The sequence below is a fragment of the Capra hircus genome, chromosome 27, assembly GCF_001704415.2.
Source record: "Capra hircus breed San Clemente chromosome 27, ASM170441v1, whole genome shotgun sequence".
NCBI lineage: Eukaryota > Metazoa > Chordata > Mammalia > Artiodactyla > Bovidae > Capra > Capra hircus.
Window position 1 is genome coordinate 25,664,492 of NC_030834.1, and position 26,815 is coordinate 25,691,306.

Consider the following 26,815-nt stretch of genomic DNA (forward strand, 5'->3'; position numbering starts at 1 on the left):
CAATCAACAAAAGTTAGAGACGGTTCCGCTGGGAGGTGCCACCATGCTCCTTAATTCCACATGGAATGCTCGAGTTCAACAGCAACTTGAGATGGTTGTTTTCTAAGCTGTTGGTGGTCAGGCGGGCTGCAGAAGAGATTTATTTGAAAGGAAACCATGCTGAAGTGCTCTGGCTTTCAGGAGGGTCTCTGCTCAGTCCTCAGTGGCAACGCTTCATTCTTTAAATTCCTCTCCACTAAGTAGGGCGGGCCACCTTCTGCTGCAAAGATCAAGTCTACAGAAAAGGCAGAATCTACAATCCACAGATTCCGGTTCTGGTCCTAATGCCATGGTTGGGCAGCTCTCTTAAAATAAGGACCTTCTAATGGTCTCATTGTTATGTAGCAGAAATACCTGATAATAGGACTCTTCCCTAGACTTTTCCTTTTTTAAATTATGAGAAAACTGTAGACAACATAATGACTAAATGGCCTGCACCACAGGATGCTACGAACAAAGCGGATTGCAAATCACTGTGTAAACACTGTAGCTGGTACAGTAACATTATTGAATCTCTACTTGCCAGCTGTGACACGAAGCACTTACACCTCTGGCTATTCCTCTGTCTCTCTTTGATGATGTCCAAATCATCAGTATTTAAAGTGAGTAAACAGATCAAGTGGACATGACCCTTTACAAAAAAAGGCAGTGCTCACATTCCGAAAAGAGTGCTCTGAACACCCAACCCCCCCAAGTCCCACCCTCCTCACCTTGAGAACAGACAAAACAGTCAAAACGTGTTACTTCAAACAGTGGAAAACACAAAAAGCCAAAAATAAGGACCGCATACCCATGTTTCTTTCCTTGTATCAGGTGCCGTTTCCACAAATATGACGTGAGTGGCGGTCAAATACAAAGTCCCGAGAGCTGCTTTTTTAGAAGATATTCGATCCACCAAGCGGACGTTTTCAACCTAGGGAAATCAGTTTGGCAGGGTTATTGTAAAGCAAAAGAGCTAGTCACAAACAAGAGTCAGCAGGTACTCTCATGCTTAATCCAAATATGATTTTGAACAAGATCTTTCCAAAAACAAAAGACAAAAACTTGCCCCCTTAAGCTAATTAGATCTCACAAAGGTCTGTATATCAAAAGATACAAATTCACCAATTCTTTAAATGCAACCTTATACATACCACAAAAGATTCACACACCCTATTTTTTAAGAATATTCTGAGTTTTAAAGAGGTCAATGTTTTTACTTTAATTATATAATTCTAATTTAAGGCAGGAAGTAAACACATGAAAGTTCTTTGTTTACATGTTAACTATATATGAATTGCATTCTGTTAAAAAGAAAACAGTGTATTTTCCTATGCATTTCTCAGTTGCGGAAGTGGCCCCAAGGTTGTCTGCTCCCATGTAAACTAGCAGGAATACAAACATACATACAGGAGCAAAAAGTATCACAAGAATGTTCTGTATGCTCCCCAAGAAAATCTGCCAAATGAAGATGCTGATATTTATAATAAAATTTTTCTACTAAATAGAATTCTCACCCCTGAACTACAATTCAAACTGTCAGATAAGACTTCTGCAAACAATTTTTACCAAGTATACACCTCTGAAATATAGAGTAATTTCAAGAATACATGCAGCAGGATCATTCCAATATGAAACGTAAAGGAAATGACAGAGTGTTTACAGGGCAAATGAAAACCCACACGACGACAACCCCAATAAGGCAGCCACCTCAAACACCTGCAGAACATTCCAGCAATGACGGCAGGGCTTGGCAATGCTACTTACTACTGCCAAGAATGAACCATCTACAACAGACACTGGCTCAGTCCTCATCTCTCAAATCAGTACGTTGTACTCCGTGACTGGTTCATTTCACTTAGCATCATGTTTTCAATCCATGTCTGAATCAAAGTTTATCCATTTGTAGAATATGTCAGTACCTCATTTATGTTTACTGCCCCAAACACGTCCCATTACATGTATATACCACATTTTATTTATCTGTCAGCTGATGGACATTAGGGTTGTTTCTACTTTTTGGTTATTATTAATAACGCTGCTATGAACATTCTTATACAAGTTTTTTTTTCTCATACAAGTTTTTATGAGGACAAGTTTTCATTTCTCTTGGGTGTATATATACCTAGGAATGGAATTGTGCCAGGTCATATGGTAACTCTTTATTTAACCTTTTGCAGAATTCCCAGACTATTTTCCAAATCCAAAGTGGCCGTACTATTTTACACTCCCAACACCACTCCATGAGGGTTCTGACTTCTCCGTGTCTTTGCCAACACTTGTTATAATCTTTTTTTGATCATAGCCATCCGAGTAGGTATGAGATGGTATTTTGTGATTTTTTACTTGCATTTCCCCAGTGGTTAAAGATGCTAACGTCTGCTCATGTGCACACCTGTTTTTAATGAAAACGCTTCCTATATTTCACCATTGAATTTGATGTTGATTTTTTAAAAAAATAGCACATCATGGAAATGACCTGTTCCTAGTTTAATGAGTGCTGATTTTTGAAAATTAGAAATGAACATCAATGCCTTGGAGGAATATTTGCTTTGTTTAGTCTGATGCTATTAATAATAGTAATGGATTTTCTTAACCCTTAAGTCTTGGATTCTTGGTATATGGCCAACTTGGAATCCATGTATTAATGTTTTAATATTCCTTGTATTTTATCTTCTATAATTGTTTTACTTTTGTTTTCCTTTTTGGTTTTTCTGCATCTATGCTTTTAAGAAATATTGGCCTACATTAGCCTATTTGTGCCACTTTTACCAGGTGAAATCAGTTATGATTACATTAATTAGGAAGCTCTCAACATACAAATTATTTAGTATTTGAGACAAATATAGGCACTTTATACATAAACAATTCTTTAATAATTCTTCCAATTTTTTGTTCAGTTATAGATCCATTCAATGTTTTCTATATATATATATATTTTTTTTTTTTTTTACTAAATCTCATTTTGACATTCATTTTTTTTCAAATTATCTTCTTACTGCTAATTTTCAATTTCTTATAATCTTTTCATTCTTGTCTGTGGGCAAATCCCTCTCTCCTCAACCTTTCTCTCATTCCTAATATTGTAAACTAGGTTCTTACATTTTTATAATTAGATATAATTAGATACACAGAGGTTTCTCTTCCAAGTAACAGGTCCTGGATTTATGAAATTAATTTTTCTCTTTTCCAATCATTCATTTATGCTTGTGTTGGTTAATAAATGGTTTAGCATGCTTTTTTGAGTATATTATGTGGTTTTCCTTTGTTCATTTTTAAATCCTCAGGTTTGATAAGCTCATTAATTTTCATTCTTTTTGGTTAATAACAAGACTCAAGTCCAATCATTTTCCTTCAAGCAAATCTTTGGCAAGCATCTTATGAGTTTTGTTTGTAATATTATCATTCTTATTTTCTAGGTAGTTTACAACTACAGTCTTTATTTCTTCTCTGACCCAAGAGTTTTTAAAGAGAATATTTTTCAATTCCCATGTGATTTGATTATGGTACTTAAACTTTTGTCCTTAAATTATTCTACTTTGAACTGCCTATGAGAAAAATATCATGGGAGAGGCAGTGGGAGGAGAAGAGCAAGGAGATAAAGCAAGACATCTCTATGGGGAAAAAACCTCAGTTGCACACTGAAATGTGCCTAGCTAAACTAACCAGAGGTCCAGGGTGATATGAGCTTTCCTGGTGGCTCAGAGGTAAAGAATCCGCCTGCCAATGCAGGAGACATGGGTTTGATTCCTGGATTAGGAAGATCCATGGAGAAGGAAATGGCAACCCACACCAGTATTCTTGCCTGGGAAATCTCATGGACAGAGGAGCCTAGTGGGCTGCAGTCCATGGGGTCTCAAAAGAGTCAGACTGGACTGAGCGACTAAAACAAACAACAAATCAGAGGGTGTTATACCAATTAACAATATCAAAAAATGGAACATAAATAATTTTCTCTGCATTTAGAACCCATGAAACAAAACTTTATTAGGGTAACCATACTGACCATAAGATAATATTTTAAAGTCAAAGCATCTAGTATGAATTATTCTCCCTATAGAAGTAAAGATATACCACTTAAATTATTTTTAGAAAACTCTCAGTGGAACAGAACAAGGTTCACAGATGGTGGTAGATTAGAACACTTAATGAGATTTTTCCATGTCTTTTTGTTAATTTTGGATGCTGCTGCAGGAAAATTACATTTCAAGATATAGCCATCATTCTCACAGGTCTCACAGCTGTCAAAAGTAATTCTGAAGTAGGGGGAGGAAAAAAAAAAAGAGATGAGGGAAACACCATCAGCATGATTTCCCAATGATGTAATAAGAAGAAATGAGTAATAAAAATTAAAATTCCGTTGCCTGAGAAATTCTGTGAAGATGGACAGCAAGCTCAGGGATCACTGCATGGTTTACACTAAGACAGCCAGGACATTCTTGACCGTGATGCTAGAGTCAGTCAATTCTAGACCAAGTGAAATACACCTCAATTGTGCTGATGCCGTCATGAAGACCCAGTGGCTCCATAACTCTGCCTCACTGCTCAGCTAACTCAAGTCTACCTCATCTATGCATATAAATAAACTGTATGGTAAAAAAGGCCTCTTTCATACTTGGAAAAATGATGACCTTTAAGAAACTACCAATTTTCCTTCAGACAAAGTTATTGCAATTCATTTGCATGTTCCTGGGAACACCATGCTCAAGACACATTAGGGATCTGTGCTCTGCAAATGGCAGTTCATCTACACAAAAGATATTATATCATTATGTAATATCACGTTATATCAGTATATCCATGTGATATATCCCATTATATCATTAACTATTGGGTGTACACTTTTCACATTCTGACATTTCTGAAAGCGGAATGCATCTTAAGATTAACATGGTAAGACACTGGCATTTCATTGGCAGCATTTTTTTTTCTTTATATAAAATCTCGGTGCATCTCACATCACGTGTGGCTTAGATCTGCTGAAATGCAGTTTAGTTTTCGGTCACCGGCGTACAAATGATATTTGAAACCACAGGACTGAAAGGTTACCTCAGGAGAGCATGTAGAGTGAGAAGCGGAAAGATGTGAGGACATGCAAGAGTGAAAGGTCTGATGGAAGAGGAGGGATTGGAGAAGCAAAGCGGGGAGGAATGGCCAGTGAGGAGGAAAATCAGAGGGCACACTACTGGGGGAGAGTGTGCGGAGGGAGCGGTTTGTATGAGAGAGAGTGTGTATGCGGAATGCGGCCGCCAGATCAAGCAAAGCCAGAACTGGAAACTGCCCAGTGGATTCAGCGACGCAGAAGATGCAGGAGGGGTGGTGGGAGCCCTGGGATCAGAAGCCATCACTCAGCGGCTGCAGGAGTGAAGGCACCAAAGCTGAGCAAGTGGAGACTCAACTCTTGGTGGAAGTGTGGGCAGTAGCCAGAGAGGGGAGCCTGACCACTCAATATTAATATGTTTAGGATAATCGGCTAACAATTATCTTAAGTAACTTTCTGCTTGAAATTGGTATTTGAAAATAGAACACCTTAAGACAAAATTACACTGCAAAGCTATATTCACAAACCACCATCAATCAGAACATTCTCCTTTGTGGTGGTGGTTCTTCAGTCACCAAGTCGTGTCCAACTCTTTGTGACTCCATGGACTGCAGTACGCTAGGCTTCTCTGTTCTTCCCTGGCTCCTGGAGTTTGCTCAAACGCATGTCTACTGAGTCAGTGATGTCATGCAACCACCTCATCCTCTTCGAGACACACCCAAAGACAGCCTGAAAATGGGATATGGGAACCCAAATGTTGGCATAGGCAGATGTTTAGGATTCTCATGACCAAAGGAAAGAACAGCAAACATCCGATTCCACTCAACAGAATGCCTTTGTGTGGGATGGTGTTAGGTTCTGGAAAGAACAACAGAGACTGAATAGGATGGAGTCTGTGCTGAAGAATCTTACAGCCTCAGTGGAAAAGGCTGTGCCCCAGTTTAACAGCCTTTTCATTCCCATCCCTGCCCTGCTGGATTTAGATGGGGGTGGGGGGTGGAGAAAGGTTTCATCAGGTTTTCTAGGTGAAGGCTGAAAAGCCTCAGTGAGAACACCAGGTCCCACCGTGGCATCGCTGGTCCTTCCCATCAATCACGGGCAGACAGAGCCTCTCCTCAACCATGCTCCATCATACCACCTTCTAATTTCAATCTAAACAGAAGTCCTTACTTTCTAACCTGCAGGTCGTTTTGAGGTTCTAGAATCATCTCTATCTGGGAAAGAAAAGCTGCCCTGGAGGCCAGGGAGTCTGAAGGGCAGAGCAGGGTTACCTTTTGTTGAAACCAAGGAAAATGAAAGGCACCAGCCACAGGTCTGGCTTGGGCCAAAGGCCCAGTGCTCAATACCGTATAAAGCAGGCTGAGGGCCTCTGCCAGTCACTGGAGGGAAGAGATCCAGACGCTGCCGACCAGGGAGAAACCAACGTGTCCGCAGCAGCCAAAACCGAAGACAAGTTTATGTTCTAATCTAAGAAAAGCAACTAGAGAAATACTTTGTCGTGCTAAATTTGGTATCATGACATTTTCTAACTCCGGCAACGTGGAAAGTGAAGTATTTGGAAGTCGTGGAGGCCTGGGCTCTGGTTTTGGTTCTGAAAGGGATCCGCTGGGCTCAGGCGGCTGAGCGACTCCCTCTGGGTTCTGACTCCTGCAAAGAACCTACGGCTGTTTAATGCCTTTCCCCACTCGGACTGCTCTCTCTGTCTGAGGTGCTGCAGAGAGATGCTAGAAAGCACACAAAACAGCAGCTGTGAAAACACACATGAGGTTGTGGCTGTTCAGTCGCTCAGTCGTGTCCGACTCTTTGAGACCCCATGTGCAGCACGCCAGGCTTCCCTGTCCTTCACCATCTCCTGCAGGTTGCTTAAACTCATGTCCATGGAGTCGGTGATGCCATCCAACCAAGAACCGACTCATTGGAAGAGAACCTGATGCTGGGAAAAATTAAGGGCAGGAGGAGAAGGGGACGGCAGAGGATGAGATGGTTGGATTCACACGATAATGACTCAATATTACATCTCAAGAAATTCAGCCCCTCAGGACTGTGGTTGGCCAACAAAACTCTTGAGATTTCCCCAGGAAGGGAAGCACCAGCCTCAGCCATGAGAGATGCTACGACAGCCTCTGAAACTGGACCAGAGGCTTCACTGAAGCCAAGTGTTTGGGGCCCAGAGGAGAGAGATGAGCATCCTCCCCACTAGTCCAGGGGTGGGGCCACTGGCCACACCCGGCTCTTCTCAGTCTCCAGGCTCCCATCCAACCTGATATCTTTTCCTCTTTCCTCCTAAAGTCTTTGGAGTCTGGACATAGTTGCCTGAGACCCCCGAGTACTTGGTAAGGGTGACTTCTACCTTTGATAATTAAGTGTTGTTTGAATTCATAAAGTCTCTTACTACAGTGTTTAAAAGAAAGTCTCCTCGTTGCCTTTCTTGAACAAATCTTTTTTTTTAAGTATGATACATCATCTTATTGCTCATAAAATTCTTTCAGATAAAAATTAAACAATTATGTAAAATGTATGTTTACATTAGAATGCCAACGTGATATTTTGCAATCTATCTAGCCATCCAATTTTTTTTTTTTAAACAATGTTTCATGGTGATACTCAAACTTACATGGCACAGAGACCAACCTGTCTTCTTAAAACCCATCCATCAACTTCCCGTTCTACTGCCCAGGACATGGCTCAGTGCTTATGCGGAAACCAAACTCAAGACCTTTGCAATGATGAGAACCTAGACGGGCACACAGAATCCATTTTTTCTAAAATGCTCTTCTTTGGGAACACAACATGTCATATGAGCCACAAAATGTGGGCAAACGTGACATAAAAATGTGCTGTTTAAAGTGCCCCGTGGTGGAAGGAGAGGGTGGGGCAAATTGAGAGGGCAGCACTAATGCAGATACCCTGCCATGTGTCAAGCAGACAGCTAGCAGGAAGCTGCTGTATCACATAGGGAGCTCAGCTCAGTGCTCTGATGACCTAGAGGAGTGGTTGGGGGTGGGGGATGCAGGAGGGAGGCTCCAGAGGGAGGGGATACATGTATCCATATAGCTGATTCATGCTGTTGTACAGGAGAAACCAACACAACATTGTAAAGCAATTATCCTCCAATTAAAACTTTTTAAAAATTTAAAATAAAGTGCCCCATAGCCACTGCAGTGCCCCATCCCACTGTATGGTCTTTTACACCGGAATTAGGAGAGGGTGGCAAGGGTCCCATGGCTGGGACAGAAGCCCCCAAGGATGGAGCCCACCCTGGGCATTCACAGTCCTGGGTGCGGAGGCTATTCTGGCTTCAAGCAGATACTACCCCTCACTCACAAACTGCCGAGACTCACAACTGGACGATCCAGGACTAAGTTTCCAGAAATGCTGAAGGTCAAGAAGGAAGCACAATTGAGGAAGCCCCCTCTCGACCTCTCCCTTGAGCAGCAGGGGCAGAAAAAGAAAGGAGAATAAGAACAGAAGCACTGACAACCGTTTCGTGAACAGCTGCTGAGTGTCAGGTATGTACTAAGTGTTGTTCACACAGTGTTTCTAGCCCTGGCTGAAAGGGAGAAGTGGCGATCCCATTGAACAGATGATACTAGTGTAGCCTGTAAATCCACTGCCCAAGGCCTGGCAGCTAGAAAGCGAGAGAGACAGATTTCAGACCAGAAGTGTCTGACTCCCACATCCGTTCCCCTAGGTCTCTCCCACACTTTACGGCTTCAGTCCAGGCCTAACATTGTAAATTAATGGCTCAATGGCCCAGCCTCCATTTGCCCTAAAATCGCAATGAGAGAGCTGACACAGTGAACAAGTGAAAAGTTTGGCCAAAGCTAAAGCACTGATCACTCAGTGTAGAGCTTCACATTACAATGGCCATGTTAACCCCTCGTCTGTCCATTTCACTGGCCTGGAGGGATGCATCCCACATGGTTCGGAGGCAGCCTGGAGAGCCTGGTTCCCAGGGGTTCCCAGGACCAGCCAGCCGGAGTTGTGACAGGTGCACGGGCGTGTTTCGTGTCAGAAGGTGCCATGACCTCCTGCAAAGGCAGGAGGACCGCATCAGAAGTCAAGCTGCACTTCTGCTCACCAACCACGTGTTAACTCTAGAAAGGTTTCATTTACGGTAGGTGTCCTTGTGGTGCTGAGTAGGATGGTTTAAAGCCTTATCCCAGAGCTCCTGGACAATGAATGATTCCTCCGGTGAGGAATTGCATGCATGGGAGAGAAAGAGACGAAGCATCCGTCTCTATAGTTAGGAATGAACAGTAACTACTGACAAATCCATAACAGAGGCTTCAGAGATTTCATTCTCGTTCCCACTGAATGCTCACCTCATGTCTGTGACTCCATTCTCCGTTTTAACAGCAATGATAACAGAGTTTGCAAGAAAGATGGGCTACTCAGTGGTAGCCGCAAAAAATTTTGACATAGACAAAGAAAAAGAAATAAACAAGTCTGCAGACTATTTGGAATTGTTATAATCTCTTACAATGGGGGGGAAGCATTTGATTTCTCTCATTTAAAAAGAAGTACTTTCGATACTGTATTGTATAATTGAAAGTTGCTAAGAGAGCAGATTTTAAAAGTTCTCATCACAAGAAATAAATTGTTAACTCTTTTGAGATGATGAATGTTAATGAACACTATGGTAATCATTTTGTAATATATATGTGTGTGTGTGTGTGTGTTTGGTCGTGTTGGACTCTGCAACTCCATGGACTGTAGCCAGTCAGGCTCCTCTGTCCATGGAATTTTCCAGGCAAGAACATTGGAGTGGGTTGTTATTTCCTTCTGCAAAGGATCTTTGCAACCCAGGGATTAAATTCACATCTCTTGCATCTGCTGCATTGGCAGGCAGGTTCTTTACCACTGAGCCACCTGGGAAGCCTATACCTCTATCAAATCATTATACTACAGACCTTAAACTAATACAATGTTCTGTGTCAATTATATCTCAATAAAACTGGAAAAGTTACATGGTAAAGTGTAGCATAATATACTTGCTTGCAAAAAAATTTTTAATTGAAAAAATTAAGAGATACACATTTCTCCTAAGTTATATAAAGTTGCTCAAACACATAAAAGGGGGTAGTCACTAAGCTTCAGGCGTTTTCTAATCCAGTCGTTTGGTAGAAAAATCAGAAACACCAAACCTTCTCCCAACAGGCAGATTTAATCTGTTTAAAACTATAAAACCAATGAAAGTCTTTTCCCAGGACCATTTTATTCAGAGGTCAGATATTGGAGAAGAACTGAGGGAAAGGCAAAAATCACAAAGCCCAATCCAAGAAAATACATGGCATGTAACCAGAAGAAATACTTAGACATTCTGCCCTTCATAAAACTTATAAAATATCCTTGACATAACACTGAGAGAGATGCTGGAGGGAGACACATATTCAGAATGCATGAAAATAATCTTATTTTCAGGCTGTCTGAAAAATTAAATCTCTCAAAAATGTATCCTGCTATGAAGCCAAATTATTTGCTAAAACGTCAATACAGTCAAGATAAAATACAAAGTAAGGCCTTTGTTAAAAATCCCTGAAACTGGGCTGCCACCCATCAGTTGAAGCCCTGTTAATTTCATTAATTTAATAATTCATGTTATTAATTTGTTGAGTATCTAGTCTGTGCCAAGGACCCAGACCGAGTTATCCAGAGGCTCCTAATTAGCAACACTGCCCACAGATTATCTGACTCCACCTCGGTCCACTAGGACTTTCTACAGAGCAAGGGACAGAAATCTCAACTTCATATGGCTTCAGTCAAAAGGGATTTTTTAAGGAAGCACTTATCCATACCCATTAGGCTGGCCAGGGCTTCAGAGCCCCCAGCGTCCCCCACCCCACATCTCTGAGCAGGGCCCCCTCCCTCTCTGCTGGCTCTGGGCTCAGAAGCCCAACCTCACTGCACACTTTCCCCACAGCCCAAGTCTCCAGGCTTCTCCTTAAGCCAGCCAGAGTGGTCACAGGAATGACAGGTGAGTGGCTGGGCTTGAGCCACAGAAGAATACAGGGATGGTCCGAAGAGCTGGCCGGGCCCTCGGTGAGCCTGGGAGAATGCACGGGGAACAGCCAGAGCCTGTAGCGCGGCTGCCACACACTCTCTCCCAGCCTGTCATCTTTCCTCACACCTCTGTGCATCACTCCCTATTTAAAGCTTCCCCGGTTCCCAGTGCTACTGATCAGGGCCTTCCACAGACTGGCCCCACCTTATCTTTTCAGCAGACTCCTTTTTTAATGCCCCAAACCACTTTCAGTATCGTATAACAGGTGCTGCCAATTATTCTCCAAAGAGATCCTGAGCTACCAGAATCCACGCATGGGAACAAAACCCCCCATGCTTCTACCTCCACCAGCATCTCCTGACCTGTGGAGCCCGCCTCTTCAATCTTACCTGTCCTCAAGCACCAATGTCTCCCTGGACAGAGCCAGTTTCAGGCAGGTTAACTGAAGCAGGAGGGTTCTGATTTCGAAAGACGAAAACCCAATTTCAAACAGACTCATAATTCAAGGACTTTAGATAGACCCACGGGTAGATATGGGTAGAGAAGTTCATCCCAGTAATCTTGATCTCATTTTCAAAAGTAAGAGGTAAAAGAATGAATAGGTTTATCCAGAATATTCTGTTATGCTAGCTGCAAAAAAGGACACTGAAAATAAAGATCCCAAATCATATGCATGTTAGAAGGATGTTTGGTGTGTCAACTTTCAAAATGAAGAATTCACAGATTTCCTCAGTTTGCTGGAAAAATGTAAGACCTTTATTCACATAAGAAATAGGGTACTTGACACACATACTTCTACAGATTTTTCAAGCCACCTACAAATCATCAGATAATTCCAATAAATAAGGCTATACTCTGAAAAGACATAAGTTGTGCAAAATTTACTATTAAATGAAGGAAAAAAGCCAGTCAACTTTCCTATATAAAAAAGGATGTTTTGGGAACTCCTCTGATGGTCTAGGGGTTAGGACGTGGTGCTTTCACTGCCATGGCCTAGGTTCAATCCCTAGTCAGGGGACTAAGATCCTGCACACCATGGGGCACAGCTTACTTTTTTTATTTTTCATTTTTAAATTTTTAATTAAAAAAGAAAAGTATGTTTTCATCCAGCTTAGGTAGGTCAAAGTAAAGGAAGTATCTCGGTGATTTCAGATAGCCCTGAGTGCCTATAAATGGGCAGGATGTTGAGTTCCATCTACCTATACAATTGTTGCAACAGTTGATTTGATGGACATGCAACTAAATTTTAAAAATTCCCTGAGGGGAGATAATAAAACTAAAATAGTTAGTGACATAGACCCATAGCTACTTAAGAAATGAGACTGCTAGCAATTCTTGGAAAAGACAGAGAAAAGAAAAGCGAGCCCATTTTTTGCTCAAGAGAAACTATAAATGCTATGCCAGCAGCCAAACTCATAAATAAAGCCAGGCACTTGAGAGATCTGCACAGGGCCCATATAATTTATTTTGGTAGGATGACCCTGGATGTGTAGGCTTAAAAGAACATGCACTGTTGAACAAGAGGACAGACTCGGGATTTATTTCAACACCACCTTAAAATAACCTCAACCAAAAATACCATTTTCAACAAACCTAAATAAGAAATAAAAGAGGAAGAAAGAAGAGTTAAGAGGAAAATAAATGAAGAACAGATGCTGGGCCCTCTGTGACTCAAAGAATAAGCCCATGGAGTAACCTATTGAAGATAGTTGGCCTTAACACATTAGTGATTTTGAAAACTAAGATAGTATTTGGGAGAATAAGACCTAGTCAGGAAGCAATAAAAAGCAAAGGCTTCTTTTCATGATTTTCCTCTAAAAAACATTTCCAAAATGCTCCTGAAGTTGATGTGTTTTTGACAAAGGCGCTAGCAAAGGTCTAAACCGTCTACTTATACAGTTCTTTGGGAACTATGGGAAAACATTTTTCCAAGGGCAAGTTGAGCCAAATGGAACTTACTGCTGGTCCAAAGAGTGGAGACAGCCGGGCACAGAGGGAACCAAGTCGTATACACCCCGGCCCCTCCCACCATCTCCTGGCAGGATTCGGCGCCAGAGGACCAAGCCGGAGAGCCCTTGGTCGGCCGGGCAAGGCCAGGTTCCAGCTCATTTACACGTTCCCATGCCTCACCCCTTGGCTCCGCGCCCCCAGGGACAGACTCCATAATCGGCACCATATTTTCCCCCTTCTCGTCTTACGGGTCAGCCCTTGGGAGCCCCTCATTCGCGTTCTGGGAAAGGAGCATACAGCAGGATGTCGTGCAGACACAAAGATGTGAAGACCTCTTCCAAGGCTACACAACTTCCCTGTGACAGGGAGCTCTGAGATCCCCGAGAGCTTGAGGACACCACGCACCCAGCACGGTCTGTCCCCTCCAGCCTGCACCCGTGCCCCGCCTCCTGAATCCTGCCTGTCCTTGGCCATTCCAGATCACAGAGATCACCCACTTTCCTTCAAACTGCTGGGACACTGCTGGTTTTACTATTAAATATTTATTTCGCATTTATTCGACACTGCTTTATTACATGCTATTATCACTGACCAACTCTGTTTCCAAGAATGTGTGCCCTCAAAGAGGTTCTTTTATTTCCAACCTTCCCTGCAACACCATGAACCATGCAGACCCACACCCGCACTAGAAATGTGGAAAGGACAAAGATACAGTCCCTGGCTCCCTGACTTCCTGAAACGATGTACCATCTCGGTGATATCAGAGCAACATGGCAGCATTCAACATGAGGTCCCTTAATAATGGGCAGTATTTTTTTTTTCATCTTTGTGCCCTAATGCTTAGCACACGCAAATGATAAAGTTTTTGTCTAGTGAATGAAAAATAACAGCACTATGGTAAAGACAAAGTTATGTGAGGGCTTCAGTTCAGTTCAATTCAGTTGCTCAGTCATGTCTGACGTTTTGTGACCACATGAATTGCAGCACGCCAGGCCTCCCTGTACATCACCAACTCCCGGAGTCTACTCAAACTCATGTCCATCGAGTCGATAATGCCATCCAGCCATCTCATCCTCTGTCGTCCCCTTCTCCTTCTGCCCCCAATCCCTCCCAGCATCAAGGTCTTTCCCAATGAGTCAACTCTTCACATGAGGTGGCCTAAGTACTGGAGTTTCAGCTTCAGCATCAGTCCTTCCAATGAACACCCAGGACTGATCTCCTTCAGAAAGGACTGGTTGGATCTCCTGGCAGTCCAAAGGACTCTCAAGAGTCTTCTCCAACACCACATCAATTCTTCAGTGCTCAGCTTTCTTCACAGTCCAACTCTCACATCCATACATAACCACAGGAAAAACCATAGCCTTGACTAGACGGACCTTTGTTGGCAAAGTAATGTCTCTGCTTTTGAATATGCTATCTAGGTTTGTCATAACTTTCCTTCCAAAGAGTAAGCGTCTTTTAATTTCATGGCTGCAATCACCATCTGCAGTGATTTTGGAGCCCCAAAAAATAAAATCTGACACAGTTTCCCCATCTATCTGCCATGAAGTGATGAGACCAGATGCCATGATCTTAATTTTGTGAATGCTGAGCTTTAAGCTAACTTTTTCACTCTCCTCTTTCACTTTCATCAAGAGGCTTTTTAGTTCCTCTTCACTTTCTGCCATAAGGGTGGTATCATCTGCATATCTGAGGTTATTGATATTTCTCCTAGCAATTCTAATTCCAGCTTGTGCTTCTTCCAGCCCAGCGTTTCTTATGATATACTCTGCATATAAGTTAAATAAGCAGGGTGATAATATACAGCCTTGACGTACTCCTTTTCCTATTTGCAACCAGTCTGTTGTTCCATGTCCAGTTCTCACTGTTGCTTCCTGACCTGCATACTTGTTTCTCAAGAGGCAGGTCAGGTGCTCTGGTATTCCCATCTCTTTCAGAATTTTCCACAGTTTATTGTGATCCACACATTCAAAGGGAATTAGCCTTTCCCTGCTTCATTCTGTATTCCAAGGCCAAATTTGCCTGTTAGCCCAGCTATTTCTTGACTTCCTACTTTTGCATTCCAGTCCCCTATAATGAAAAGGACATCTTTTGGGGGTGTTAGTTCTAAAAGTTCTTGTAAGTCTTCATAGAACTGTTCAACTTGAGCTTCTTCAGCATTACTGGTTGGGGCATAGGCTTGAATTACTGTGATATTGAATGGTTTGCCTTGGAAATGAACAGAGGTCATTCTGTCATATTTGATATTGCATCCAAGTACTGCATTTCAGTCTTTTGTTGACCATGATGGCCACTCCATTTCTTCTAAGGGATTCCTGCTCACAGTAGTAGATATAATGGTCATCTGAGTTAAAGTCACCCATTCCAGTCCATTTTAGTTCCGATTCCTAGAATGTTGACGTTCACTCTTGCCATCTCCTGTTTGACCACTTCCCATTTGCCTTAATTCATGGACCTAACATTCGAAGTTCCTATGCAATATTGCTCTTTACAGCATTGGACCTTGCTTCTATCACCAGTCACATCCACAAGTGGGTATTGTTTTTGCTTTGGCTCCATCCCTTCATTCTTTCTGGAGTTATTTCTCCACTGATCTCCAGTAGCATATTGGGCACCTAACGACCTGGGGAGTTCCTCTTTCAATATCCTATCATTTTGCCTTTTCTCGGCAGTGGCCGAGAAGAGCTACCCCATGTCCAATGTCAGGGGAGGTGGCCAAGAGGAGCTATCCCACGCCCAAGGTCGGGGCGGTGGCCGAGAGGAGCAACCCCTCATCCAAGGAGCAGCGGCTGTGTGGGCACAGGAGGGTCAAGAGGAGCTACTCCACATTCAAGGTCAGGAGGGGCAGCTGTGAGGAGATACCCCTTGTCCAAGGTAAGGAGCAGTGGCTGTGCTTTGCCGGGGCAGCCGTGAAGAGATACCACATGTCCAAGGTAAGAGAAAACCAAGTAAGATGGTAGGTGTTGCAAGAGGGCATCAGAGGACAGACACACTGAAACCATAATCACAGAAAACTAGTCAATCTAATCACACTAGGACCACAGCCTTGTCTAACTCAATGAAACTAAGCCATGCTGTGTGGGGCCACCCAAGACGGGTGGGTCATGGTGGAGAGGTCTGAAAGAATGTGGTCCACTGGAGAAGGGAATGGCAAACCACTTCAGTATTCTTGCCTTGAGAACCCCATGAACAGTATGAACAGTATGTGAGGGCTTAGAGGTAGAATCAGATATGATTAACCAAGAATGCTCTATTACTGAATTTGAATCTTCAGTCAAGGAGGTAAGGAATTCTCAATGCTGGAAGATGTTGCAAGTACAAGAAATAAGGAATAAGGACAAATGAAAAAATTAAAAAAGAGCTCTCTCTGCAAAAGTGAAGACTAAAACTAAATGCCATGGAACTAAGACTTTTGACTTTCTTCCCCGTAGCTGGGGTATAGGATGCAGCTGTGGTTAAACAATCAGTTTTTAAAAGCTGCTGTGACCACAAGTCACCAGGTAAAAATAAAAGCTGCACCCTACTACTTGATTAAGTTTTTTTTTTAATCCAACTAGTCTTCACACTGGAAAGACGTTACCCAGGTGATACAGAATCTGACAGGTTTCAAGAAATTTTAGGTCACTTTGCTTTAGGTCATAAGCTCTTTATGCAATTGCTATATGTAGTTACAGGCTTCCCAGATGGCTCAGTGGTAAAGAATCAGCCTGCAATGCAGAAGATACAGGTTCAATCCCTGGGTCAGGAAGATCTCCTGGAATGGAAACTGGCAACTCACTCGTTTTCTCACAGGTATTCTTGCTGGAAAATTCCATGGACAGACGGCAGGTTATCCATGGGGTCGCAAACTGACAGACACAAGTGAGCATAAGCACGTATGTAATTACATAGCTCTTCATGAAATTCTTTATTTGAAAAGTTGAGACTATTCAATACACCATGTCCTCCCAGTTTCTGGCAAACTAGTTTTCATGCAATCATTTGTAGTGTTTTCTGAGAATCCTTGGGATTAAAGTTTTGGTTACAATGTTGCTTCACTTTTTAAAGCCTGATTTTCCTTGCAAAACTAAAATCTGTGAACTTGGTACTAAGCCCAGGTATAATATTTTTATTGGAAGCCATATTTCTATTTTCTTGCGAAATACTTTTATTTTAATAAAATACTAGCATAAATATAAGAGCACTTCTAACCACTAGACAACCAGGGAGCACTAGCTCGTGTTTAAAGACACATGCTAGCTAGACTTATTGTGATCAATTTACAATGTACACAAATACCCAGTCGTCTGTCAGGTGTTCCAGGGAGATCCTAGGACATTGGTTTGCATGCTGAGGTGGGTGAGAAGCAACTGGAAGGTTTACAAGAGAAGAAAGGCAACAAGATTTGGCAAATAAATCTAAAAGTGGAAGATTTTCCAAGGTCTTGGCTTACAGTGATTTTATATATATATATATATAGCGATATATTTTTTGTTTGTTTGCCTATGCCTTTCCTACAGCGTAAGTACCATACAACTAGGGAGCTTGTCTTATTCACCACCAGATGGATCCCCAAGGCCTAAAACAGCACCTGACCTACAGAGAGCACTCAATGAATAGCTGTTGAAGGTCCAAGTGAAGAATAAAGTCATGAATAGGGTCCTTGAACTGACTCGCTCAGCTCAAGAAGGTAGAATCCCTTTGATAAGCCACCACTACTCCCACAGGCTGAACGGCTCACTCCCATGTGGAAGTCAACGATGTCCCAAACGTTCAAAATCATCTGTGCTTTGCTACATGCCCTGAGGAACAAGGCTTTCTTTCAGAGCTTGGCAATAAATTTCTTTCTCCGGGAATCTGTGATAAGCAGTGTTTTAATACATGAAAAAGAGAAGAAAAGTAAACATACAATTTTTATAAAGCTGTCATAGCCTGCCACAAAACGTTAAGTGGGGGTTATTTTTAACCTATTTTAAATGGCTGTGGGAGGAAGGGTTGGACTTGTGTCCTGGGAAGTAACTTTAACTCCCAAAGGCTTCAACTCGCTGTCCACCAGGGGAAAGGCCACTAGAAAAAAATAGTTTTGACTGTTCCTGGCCTAAGAAGTATGGTACAAAATGAGTTTCTTGGCCTCCCTCTGAGTGCAATAGAAGAATATGAAACAGAACCATCACACGGGACAGAGTCACGAAATCCTGGATGTTCGGTCAAGAAGTTTACTTTCATGCATACTTCACAGTGTGTCCCATTCACCATGGAAAAACCAATAAAAATAACCTTTAAATAAGGATGAGAAAATATACGTACACAGGTTCTGTGAAAACAAGCACTTCAGACACTGTTTGCCTGTGGAGATGTGACAGAGGTGATAACTAAAGCAAGTCAGTCAATACTGTGAGGTCAAGCAACAAATGCTGAAATTCACGAATAAATAAATGAATGTCCAATGGACAAACGTAGGAGGCTATGTGTTCACGTCTTGATCATTTCTCATAAGCGTTCAAATATTTCAAGGTGTATAATGTATTCACTGTAAGACATGAAGCTTCTGAAAGCTTTAATGCAGGCGTCAATGTAACCATGTTATTTTCACCCACTAAAAAGAAAAGTCAGTGTATTTCTCAGTTTCCTCCCTACACATCCACTCCAAAGGGAACCCTCTCTCAGAAGTTCTCGACGATGTCATGGAGGCTTCTTCTCCAGGGAACAGAAGCCACGGCGGGGGCTTCCTGAGCAAAACTCGACACTTTTCCCCAAATCCATGTGTTTGATGAAATTAATGGTTTTATAAAAGAAAAATATGCTCTCCAATATGGATATGAACTACAGTTGGGTGACGGGAAGGGACTCTTTGCTGAGTGCCTTCAGAGGAAAAAGTACTCAACCACATCGTATGGTGAGGAAATGAAGTGAATTGTGTAAGTCAAATGAAATGTTTGGATTAAGAAAAAAATTTTTATTCTCAAATTTTGTCAAAGTTCTTCCACCATACAAACCTGTGACCACCTCCTTTCCCAATGATGATGATAATAAATACAATAAAAACAGAAAATATTTACTACATGGCACGTTAAGTGTTTCAATGTATCCTCTTGTTTAATGTCCTAATGAGTTACAGATGGAAAAATCAAGGCTTTGGGAGACCTCAAGTGACTCAGTCAAGATCATATACATTGCTATAGTAATCAAGACTGTGTGGTACTAGTGAAGGACAGAGATCAAAGGAACAGAACCAAGAGTCCAGTAAGAAACCCAAGCATTTGTGGTCTGATCAACTATAGGGAAATAATTTTTCACATGGTTGTGGAGACAAAGGGAGTAAGGAAAGTCAGTAAAGGATGCTGGAACAACTGGAATCCCATATGCAAAAAAGTGAATGTAGACCTCTGTCTCATATCATATACAAAAATTAACTCAAAATGGATCAAAGAACTACACAGCGTAAATCTTTATGACCCTGGAGTAGGCAATGGTTTCTTAGATATGGCATATAACACGAGCATCCAAAGAAAAAGTAGGGAAATTGGACTTTATCAAAATCAAAAACTTTTGTGCCCCTAACCCTTGGAGATCCTAACCCTTGCAAGGAGATCCAACCAGTCCATTCTGAAGGAGATCAACCCTGGGATTTCTTTGGAAGGAATGATGCTAAAGCTGAAACTCCAGTACTATGGCCACCTGATGCGAAGAGTTGACTCATTGGAAAAAACTTAAATGCTGGGAGGGATTGGAGGCAGGAGAAGAGGGGGACGACCAAGGATGAGATGGCTGGATGGCATCACTGACTCAATGGACGTGAGTCTGAGTGAACTCCGGGAGATGGTGATGGACAGGGAGGCCTGACATGCTGCGATTCATGGGGTCGCAAAGAGTCGGACACAACTGAGTGACTGAACTGAACTGAAGGACAATAATAAGAAAGTGAAAAAAATGACCCACAAAATGGAAGAAAATATATCCAAGTCATATATCTGATAAAGATCTGGTATCCAGAATATACAAAGACTTACAACTCAACAATACAAATATAGATGACACAATTAAAAATGAACAACTGGCTAGAATACAACACAGAAGAAAATCTTGATGGTTTTTAAATACAGTGCTTTTTAAATACAACAGCAAAGGCATGATCTACAAAAGAAAGAATTGATAAGTGAGAGCTAATTAAAATTGAAAACTTCTGCTTTGTAAAAGACCCTGAGGGATGGGATGGGGAAGGAGGTAGTAGGAGGGAGGGTCAGGATGGGGAACACCCATGGCTGATTCAAGTGAATGTATGGGAAAAACCACAATATTGTAAAGTAATTAGCCTCCAATTAAAATTTTTAAAAAAAGACACTGCCAAAAAACAAAACTGAAAAGTCAAGCCACAGATTGGGAGAAAATATTTCCAAAAGGCACTTCTGATAAAAAACACCTGATTAAAAAATGAGCCAAAGACCTTAACAGACACCTCATCAAAAACATAAAGATGGCAAATAAGCATACACCCTACATCATACATCATCAGGGAAATGCAAATTAAAACAACAATGAGCTACCTCTGCATGCTGATTAGAATACAAATACTGACAACATCAAATGTTGACAAGGATGTGAAGCAACTGGAACTCTCATTCATTCCTGATAGAAATGCAAAATGGTACGGTCATGTTGGAAGAAAGTTTGATGGTTTACTTATAAAACCAAACATGCTCTAATTAGGTAATTGAGCAATTACCTTCTTTGGATTTACTCAAAGGAGCTGAAAACTTACATTCACACAAAAACCTGTACACAGAAGTCTATAACAGCTTTATTCATAATTGCCAGAACTTGGAAGCCACTAAGATGTTCTTCAGTAAGTGAGTGAGTAAACTGCGATACATCCACACAATGAAATAGTATTCAGCACTAAAAGGAAATGAATTATCAAGTCATGAAAAGATATGGAGGAACCTTAGATGCATATTATTAGGTGAAAGAAACCAAACTGAAAAGGCTACCTAATGGATGATTCCAACTGTATGACATTCTGAGAAAGATAAAACTGTGAAGACACAAAGATATCAGAGATTGCCAAGGGCTGGGATGGGAGGGATGAGTAAGTGGGACACAGGATTTTCAGGGTAGTGAAGCTACTCTGTATGATACTATAGTAATTGATTGTGACTAGTGCAGCTATGAACATAGGCATACAAGTGTCTATTTGTGTCCCTGTTTTTAATTCTTTGGGGCATATATGTAGGAACAGAACTGCTGAACCCTCACAGTAATTCTATATTTAAGTTTTTGAGGGACCACCAAACTGTTATCCACAGCAGCTGCTCCATTTCACATTTCCACCAGCCATGCTCAAGAGTTCCAACTTCTTTACATCCTTGCCAAAACTTATTTTAGTTTGTTTGTTATCAGTAACCATCTAATGGGTATGAAATGGCATTTGACTGTGGTTTCGATCTGCATTTCCCTAACAGTGATGCTGGACATCTTTTCAGGTGTTCACTGGCCATCTGGATGTCTTTTTTGGAGGAATGTCTATTCAAGTCTTTGCCCAGTTTTTAATTGAGCTGCTTGGATTTTGTTATTATTGGTGAATTATAAAGATACTTGTTTGCTTTTTGAAAACAGGTGCAAATATCTGAACCAGAGAAAGCACAGCAGAATCTTTCATATTACAAAGGAATCATCTAGCACACCTTTAAATATTACACTCCTCTCATGCTGGAAAATGTATCTATTTACAGTTCATCTTGATAAATGATAGGTGAAGGTGGGGGGGAAAAAAAACAAAAATTAAGCTACTGGGAATAAGCCTGACAGGCTATAGTACACAGGGTTACAAAAGAGTCGGACATGACTTAGCGACTAAACAAAAATACATATATTATTTACATACAAGACACATAATTCAATATTCAACTGAAAATAATTTGATGTTAGTCCTTAGATGCAATGAAATCCATAGGGAACTCTGACCTAACATACAAGCATATATGGTTTATGAGAAAGTTTCCAGAATTTGTATTTAATGACTGACTTTATTCACATCAGACTACTTTCTAAAGGATTTGAGATCTTTATAAAGTGATAAAAAAGAAATAGCCCTATTTTCAAAAAGAATGCAGTCTCATATTGTCCTTCTGCAGTTCCTCAACAGGATGCCTCCATCCTACTAAGGAAATCACCTGTGTGCCTAACAGGCATCTCAAATTCGGTGTGTCCAAAACTGAGACCCAGGGTCCCTCTCCCCTCACTTCCAATCTCCTCCTGTGGCTCCTCCCATCTTAGCAATCCACCATTCCAGGCTGGAGCAAATAACCTAGGTGCTCTCCTTGATGCCTCTTCTTCTCTCCTCTCTTATCTACTCTATTAGTAAATCCTTACCACTCTACTTTTAAATATATTTGGTTTATTTCCATCTCCATTGCTACCCTCATCCCTTCTACCTTTGCCTACCCTCCCACCTGCATCCAGTTTATTTTTGCCCAAGATCCTGTTAAAGGTAAGCCAGAGCTCGGATCCCTTCTGTGGATCTCCCCACAGGCAGAGTGAGAGTCCCTGCTCCCGCTTAAAGCTCGCGCCCCACAGCTACCCCATCCCTGCCCCTCACCCACCTGGCTTCCTGCTCCTGTGACTCCAAACAGGCGCCTACTTCCAGACCCTCTGCTGTCCTCAGGTGAGCAGGTAATCGGCTCCCTCACTCACAGGCCTCTGCTCAAATGTCATTTTATCAGGAAGGCTGTATTATCAGCCTATTATCAAACAGACCCATCCTGACTCACTCCCACCAACATCCCTCTCCTCTTTATATTGTGCCATTTCTCTTCACAGAATTTTCACCATCACACACACATACAGTGTGCTGCTGCTAAGTCACTTCAGTCGTGTCTGACTCTGTGCAACCCCGTGGACTGCAGCCTACCAGGGTCCTCCGTCCATGGGATTTTCCAGGCAAGTGTACTGGAGTGGGTCCCCCTAATTAGAAAGGGCTTCCCTGATAGCTCAGTTGGTAAAGAATCTGCTTGCATTCCGCTGGAGAAGGGATCGGTTACCCACTCCAGTATTCTTGGAATTCCCTTGTGGCTCAGCTGGTAAAGAATCCCCCCGCAATGCGGGAGACCTGGGTTTGATCCCTGGGTTGGGAAGATCCCCGGGAGAAGGGAAGAGCTACCCACTCCAGTATTCTGGCCTGGAGAATTCCATGGACTGTATAGTCCATGGAGTCACAAAGAGTCGACCTGACTGAGCAACTTTCAGTTTCACCTGCTTTCTTACATGGTATAAAATGAATAGGGATTCTTATGGTCTACGACACAGTATGTGCTCTGTACCCACAGACAACCCAGACTTCAACGACACTTTTGCTAAACCTACTAGAAGTGAGGATTTCAACACACATAGGTGGTTTCGAGGAATGCTTGACTATAACTCCCACTTAGCCACAACTCAGAAAACTAAAGAAAATGTAACTGCTACAGCTATACTTTTTTTTCGTTTTTTTTTTTTTTTTTAGTTTTTTTTTTTTTTACAATGTTTTGTTGGTTTCTGCCATACAACAATACAAATAAGCCACAACTATACACACTTATCCCTTAAGTGGTGTGTTTCACTGTAATAAACTTATCGGCCTTGCTTCTGAACTGAGATCATGTACTTGATTACGCAGGCTACCTCCCCAATATCGTCAAATACTGGGCAATGGAACAGCCCTTAACAACTGGGCAATAATCTGTCCTTGTTGTTGTTTGGCCACTAAGTCCTGTCTGACTCTTTGCAGCCCCACAAACTGCAGCACGCCAGGCCTCCTCGTCCTTCACTATCTCCCGGAGTTTGCTCAAACTTATGTCCATTGAGTCAGTGATGCCATCCAAACATCTCATCCTCTATCACCCTCTTCTCCTCTTGCCCTCAATCTGTCCCAGCATCAAGGTCTTTTCCAATGAGTCAGCTCTTGACATCAGGTGGCCAAAGTATTGGAGCTTCAGCATCAATCCTTCCAGTGAGTATTCACAGCTGATTTTCTTTAGGATTGACAGTCTTTAACAAAAGGCTGACCTTGGTTCTTTTGACAAAACCAACTTGCAATAATAAGAAAAATTGAGAGGAATGTCTGATACCTTCCCTCGGGGCAAGAATGTGAGGAGGGTTGAGAGTTCAAAGCACTGGGAACCCAGACCACCTTCTCTCCTGCTCTTAACATCCAAATGCAAGACAGCGGAGTTGAGAACGCAATCATTGCTATACTGTCTGCTTCTGAATCCTCCCTCTGCTCCTTGCAGCTGACCAACATTTCACCTCAGTTTCCTCATCTGTGAAACGGGGATAATAATAATACTTACCTAATAGAGTTATTTTAAGGACTAATGAACTGAGTGCCTAGCACACAGAAAGTACTACTGAAGGATTTTCTTTCACCAGTACTATCACTATATTGCTAGTGTTACAGCAGCCACCAAAAGTATATTCAATCTCACAAGCAAAGCTATATAAATTAATGAGAAACCACACTTGCTGAAGCTCTAATACTCTGACCACCTGATGTGAAGAGCCGACTCACTGGAAAAGACCCTGAAGCTGGGAAAGATTGAGGGCAGGAGAAGGGTGTCCCAGAGGATGAGATGGTTGGATGGCATCACTGACTCAATGGCCATGAGCTTGGAGATGGTGAAGGGCAGGGAAGTCTTGCGTGCTGCAGTTCACGGGGTCGCAAAGAGCTGGACATGACTCAGAGACTGAACAACAGCAACGCTTCATTTATCATTCTCCTAAGAAGAAAGAAAAAAGTTCTGCTTACAGTGGTAAAGCCAACACAACTCCAACGGCAAATGGAGCAGATGACGTAAAAAATCTTCACGGTATATATAGAAACGGAACCCACAAACACACTGCAGAAGTTTAAGCTGAGGCGACAGAGAGATCTGCCCAACAATTTAAACACTGATGTTTATCACAGTTATTTGTTCTAGTGACAAAATGGAAGCAAATAAATATCAGATATTTTAAGGAATCAGTTCAGTTCAGTTCAGTCGCTCAGTTGTGTCCGGCTCTTTGCAACCCCGTGAACCACAGCATGCCAGGCTTCCCTGTCCATCACCAACTCCCAGAGTTCACCCAAACCCATGTCCATTGAGTCAGTGATGCCATCCAACCATCTCATCCTCTGTCGTCCCCTTCTCCTTCTGCCCCCAGTCCCTCCCAGCATCAGGGTTTTTTCCAATGAGTCAGCTCTTCCTATCAGGTGGCCAAAGTATTGGAATTTCAGCTTCAACATCAGTCCTTTCGACGAATATTCAGGGTTGATTTCCTTTAGGATGGACTGGTTGGATCTCCTTGCAGTCCAAGGGATTCTCAAGAGTCTTCTCCAACACCACAGTTCAAAAGCATCAATTCTTTGGCGCTCAGCTTTCTTTATAGTCCAATTCTCACATCCATACATGACCACTGGAAAAACCATAGCCTCGACTAGATGGACCTTTGTTGGCAAAGTAATGTCTCTGCTTTTTAATATGCTGTCTAGGTTGGTCATAACTTTCCTTCCAAGGAGTAAGCGTCTTTTAATTTCATGGCTGCAGTCACCATCTGCAGTGGTTTTGAAGCCTAGAATAAACTTAGTTAAAAGCTGTAAAATGTCTGAAATGTTAATCTGCTTGCAACCTCACAAGTTAGTATCATCCATGGTATCAAGGATGATGACAGAAGACACAAGACTCCAGGGTCAGGAACTTGGACTCCGTGACTCTCTCCAACCCAGAACGCAGGGCCCCAGGCCTGTGCCAGGCGCCTACCCTCTCCCCTCGCCCCCTTCCCTCGCCCCCTCTCCAGTCTATAGGAAAAGAGTGCCCAGCACAGGCCTTGCACACAGTGGCTCCCAGATGAGGAACTCAGAGCCCAGAGCCGCCCACATGCCAATCTGGTAAGAGGGCTGCTAACAAGCCTGAGCAACCTCTGCCCCCGAGGAAAATATTGTCTTTCTTATCCCAGACAGCAAACAAATCTGCCCTTTGCCCAGGGGAGGAACTGTGTCTTTCTTCCAAGGTGGTTCACTACAAAATCACCCTTGAAAAAGATAACTTCAGAGCAAAAGTGCAGAAATGTTTAAGACCCATGGAGAAGTGATTGCCTTCTAACCCTAAACAACTTATAATGCCTCCACACAACGTGAGATCATGTAGTGATGACAGATCAGTTTTCAGAAGAAAGTTTAATTAAGTAAGAAATGTATTTATGGTATGCTATTAGATGCAAAACACAGGTTCTCACTTTCCAAAATTACACACACACAGAAATAAAAGAGACCTAATTTTGTTTTATGTTGTTTTCCTATTTTTATACAAATAAAAGTTATATATATATATATATATATAGTTTATAAAGTTTATATAAAGATAAGTTGCTCAGTCATGTCTGACTCTTTGCAACCCCATGGACTATACCATTCATGGAATTCTCTAGGCCAGAACACTGGTGTGGGTAGCCTTTCCCTTCTCCAGGGGATCTTCCCAACCCAGAGATCAAACCCAGGTCTCCCACTTTGCAGGCAGATTCTCTACCAGCTGAGCTACAAGGGAATTCCAAGAATACTGGAGTGGGTAGCCTTCTCCAGGGGATATTCCTGACCCAGGAATCGAATTGGGGTCTCCTGCACTGCAGGAGGATTTTTTACCAACTGAGCTATCAAAGAAAAGGGCTTGCAATAGATACAAAGTTAACAGTGGTTCTTGGGTGTTGAGATTATGCACGGCTTTCATTTTCTTTCTGCTTTTTTGAACTAAATTTTCTGTATTACGTTTTTAATCAGGAAAAAAAAGGAGTTTTTAAAAAAACCATGGATATGACAC

The 26,815-nt window shown here is 42.1% G+C and overlaps 1 protein-coding gene and 1 non-coding gene across 2 annotated transcripts in view; one reads left to right on the top strand and one right to left on the bottom strand.

The window, feature by feature from the left end:
* MTMR7 (myotubularin related protein 7) overlaps positions 1 to 26,815 on the bottom strand; it is a 100,401-nt gene that overhangs the window by 59,783 nt on the left and 13,803 nt on the right. Inside the window, exon 2 of the mRNA XM_018041918.1 lies at positions 830 to 952. Within this exon, the coding sequence (XP_017897407.1) occupies positions 830 to 952 (123 nt within the window). The remainder of the gene's footprint in view (positions 1 to 829; positions 953 to 26,815) is intronic.
* Positions 12,010 to 12,081, top strand: TRNAE-UUC. The gene has a single exon. It is a non-coding gene; the product is annotated as a tRNA-Glu (tRNA).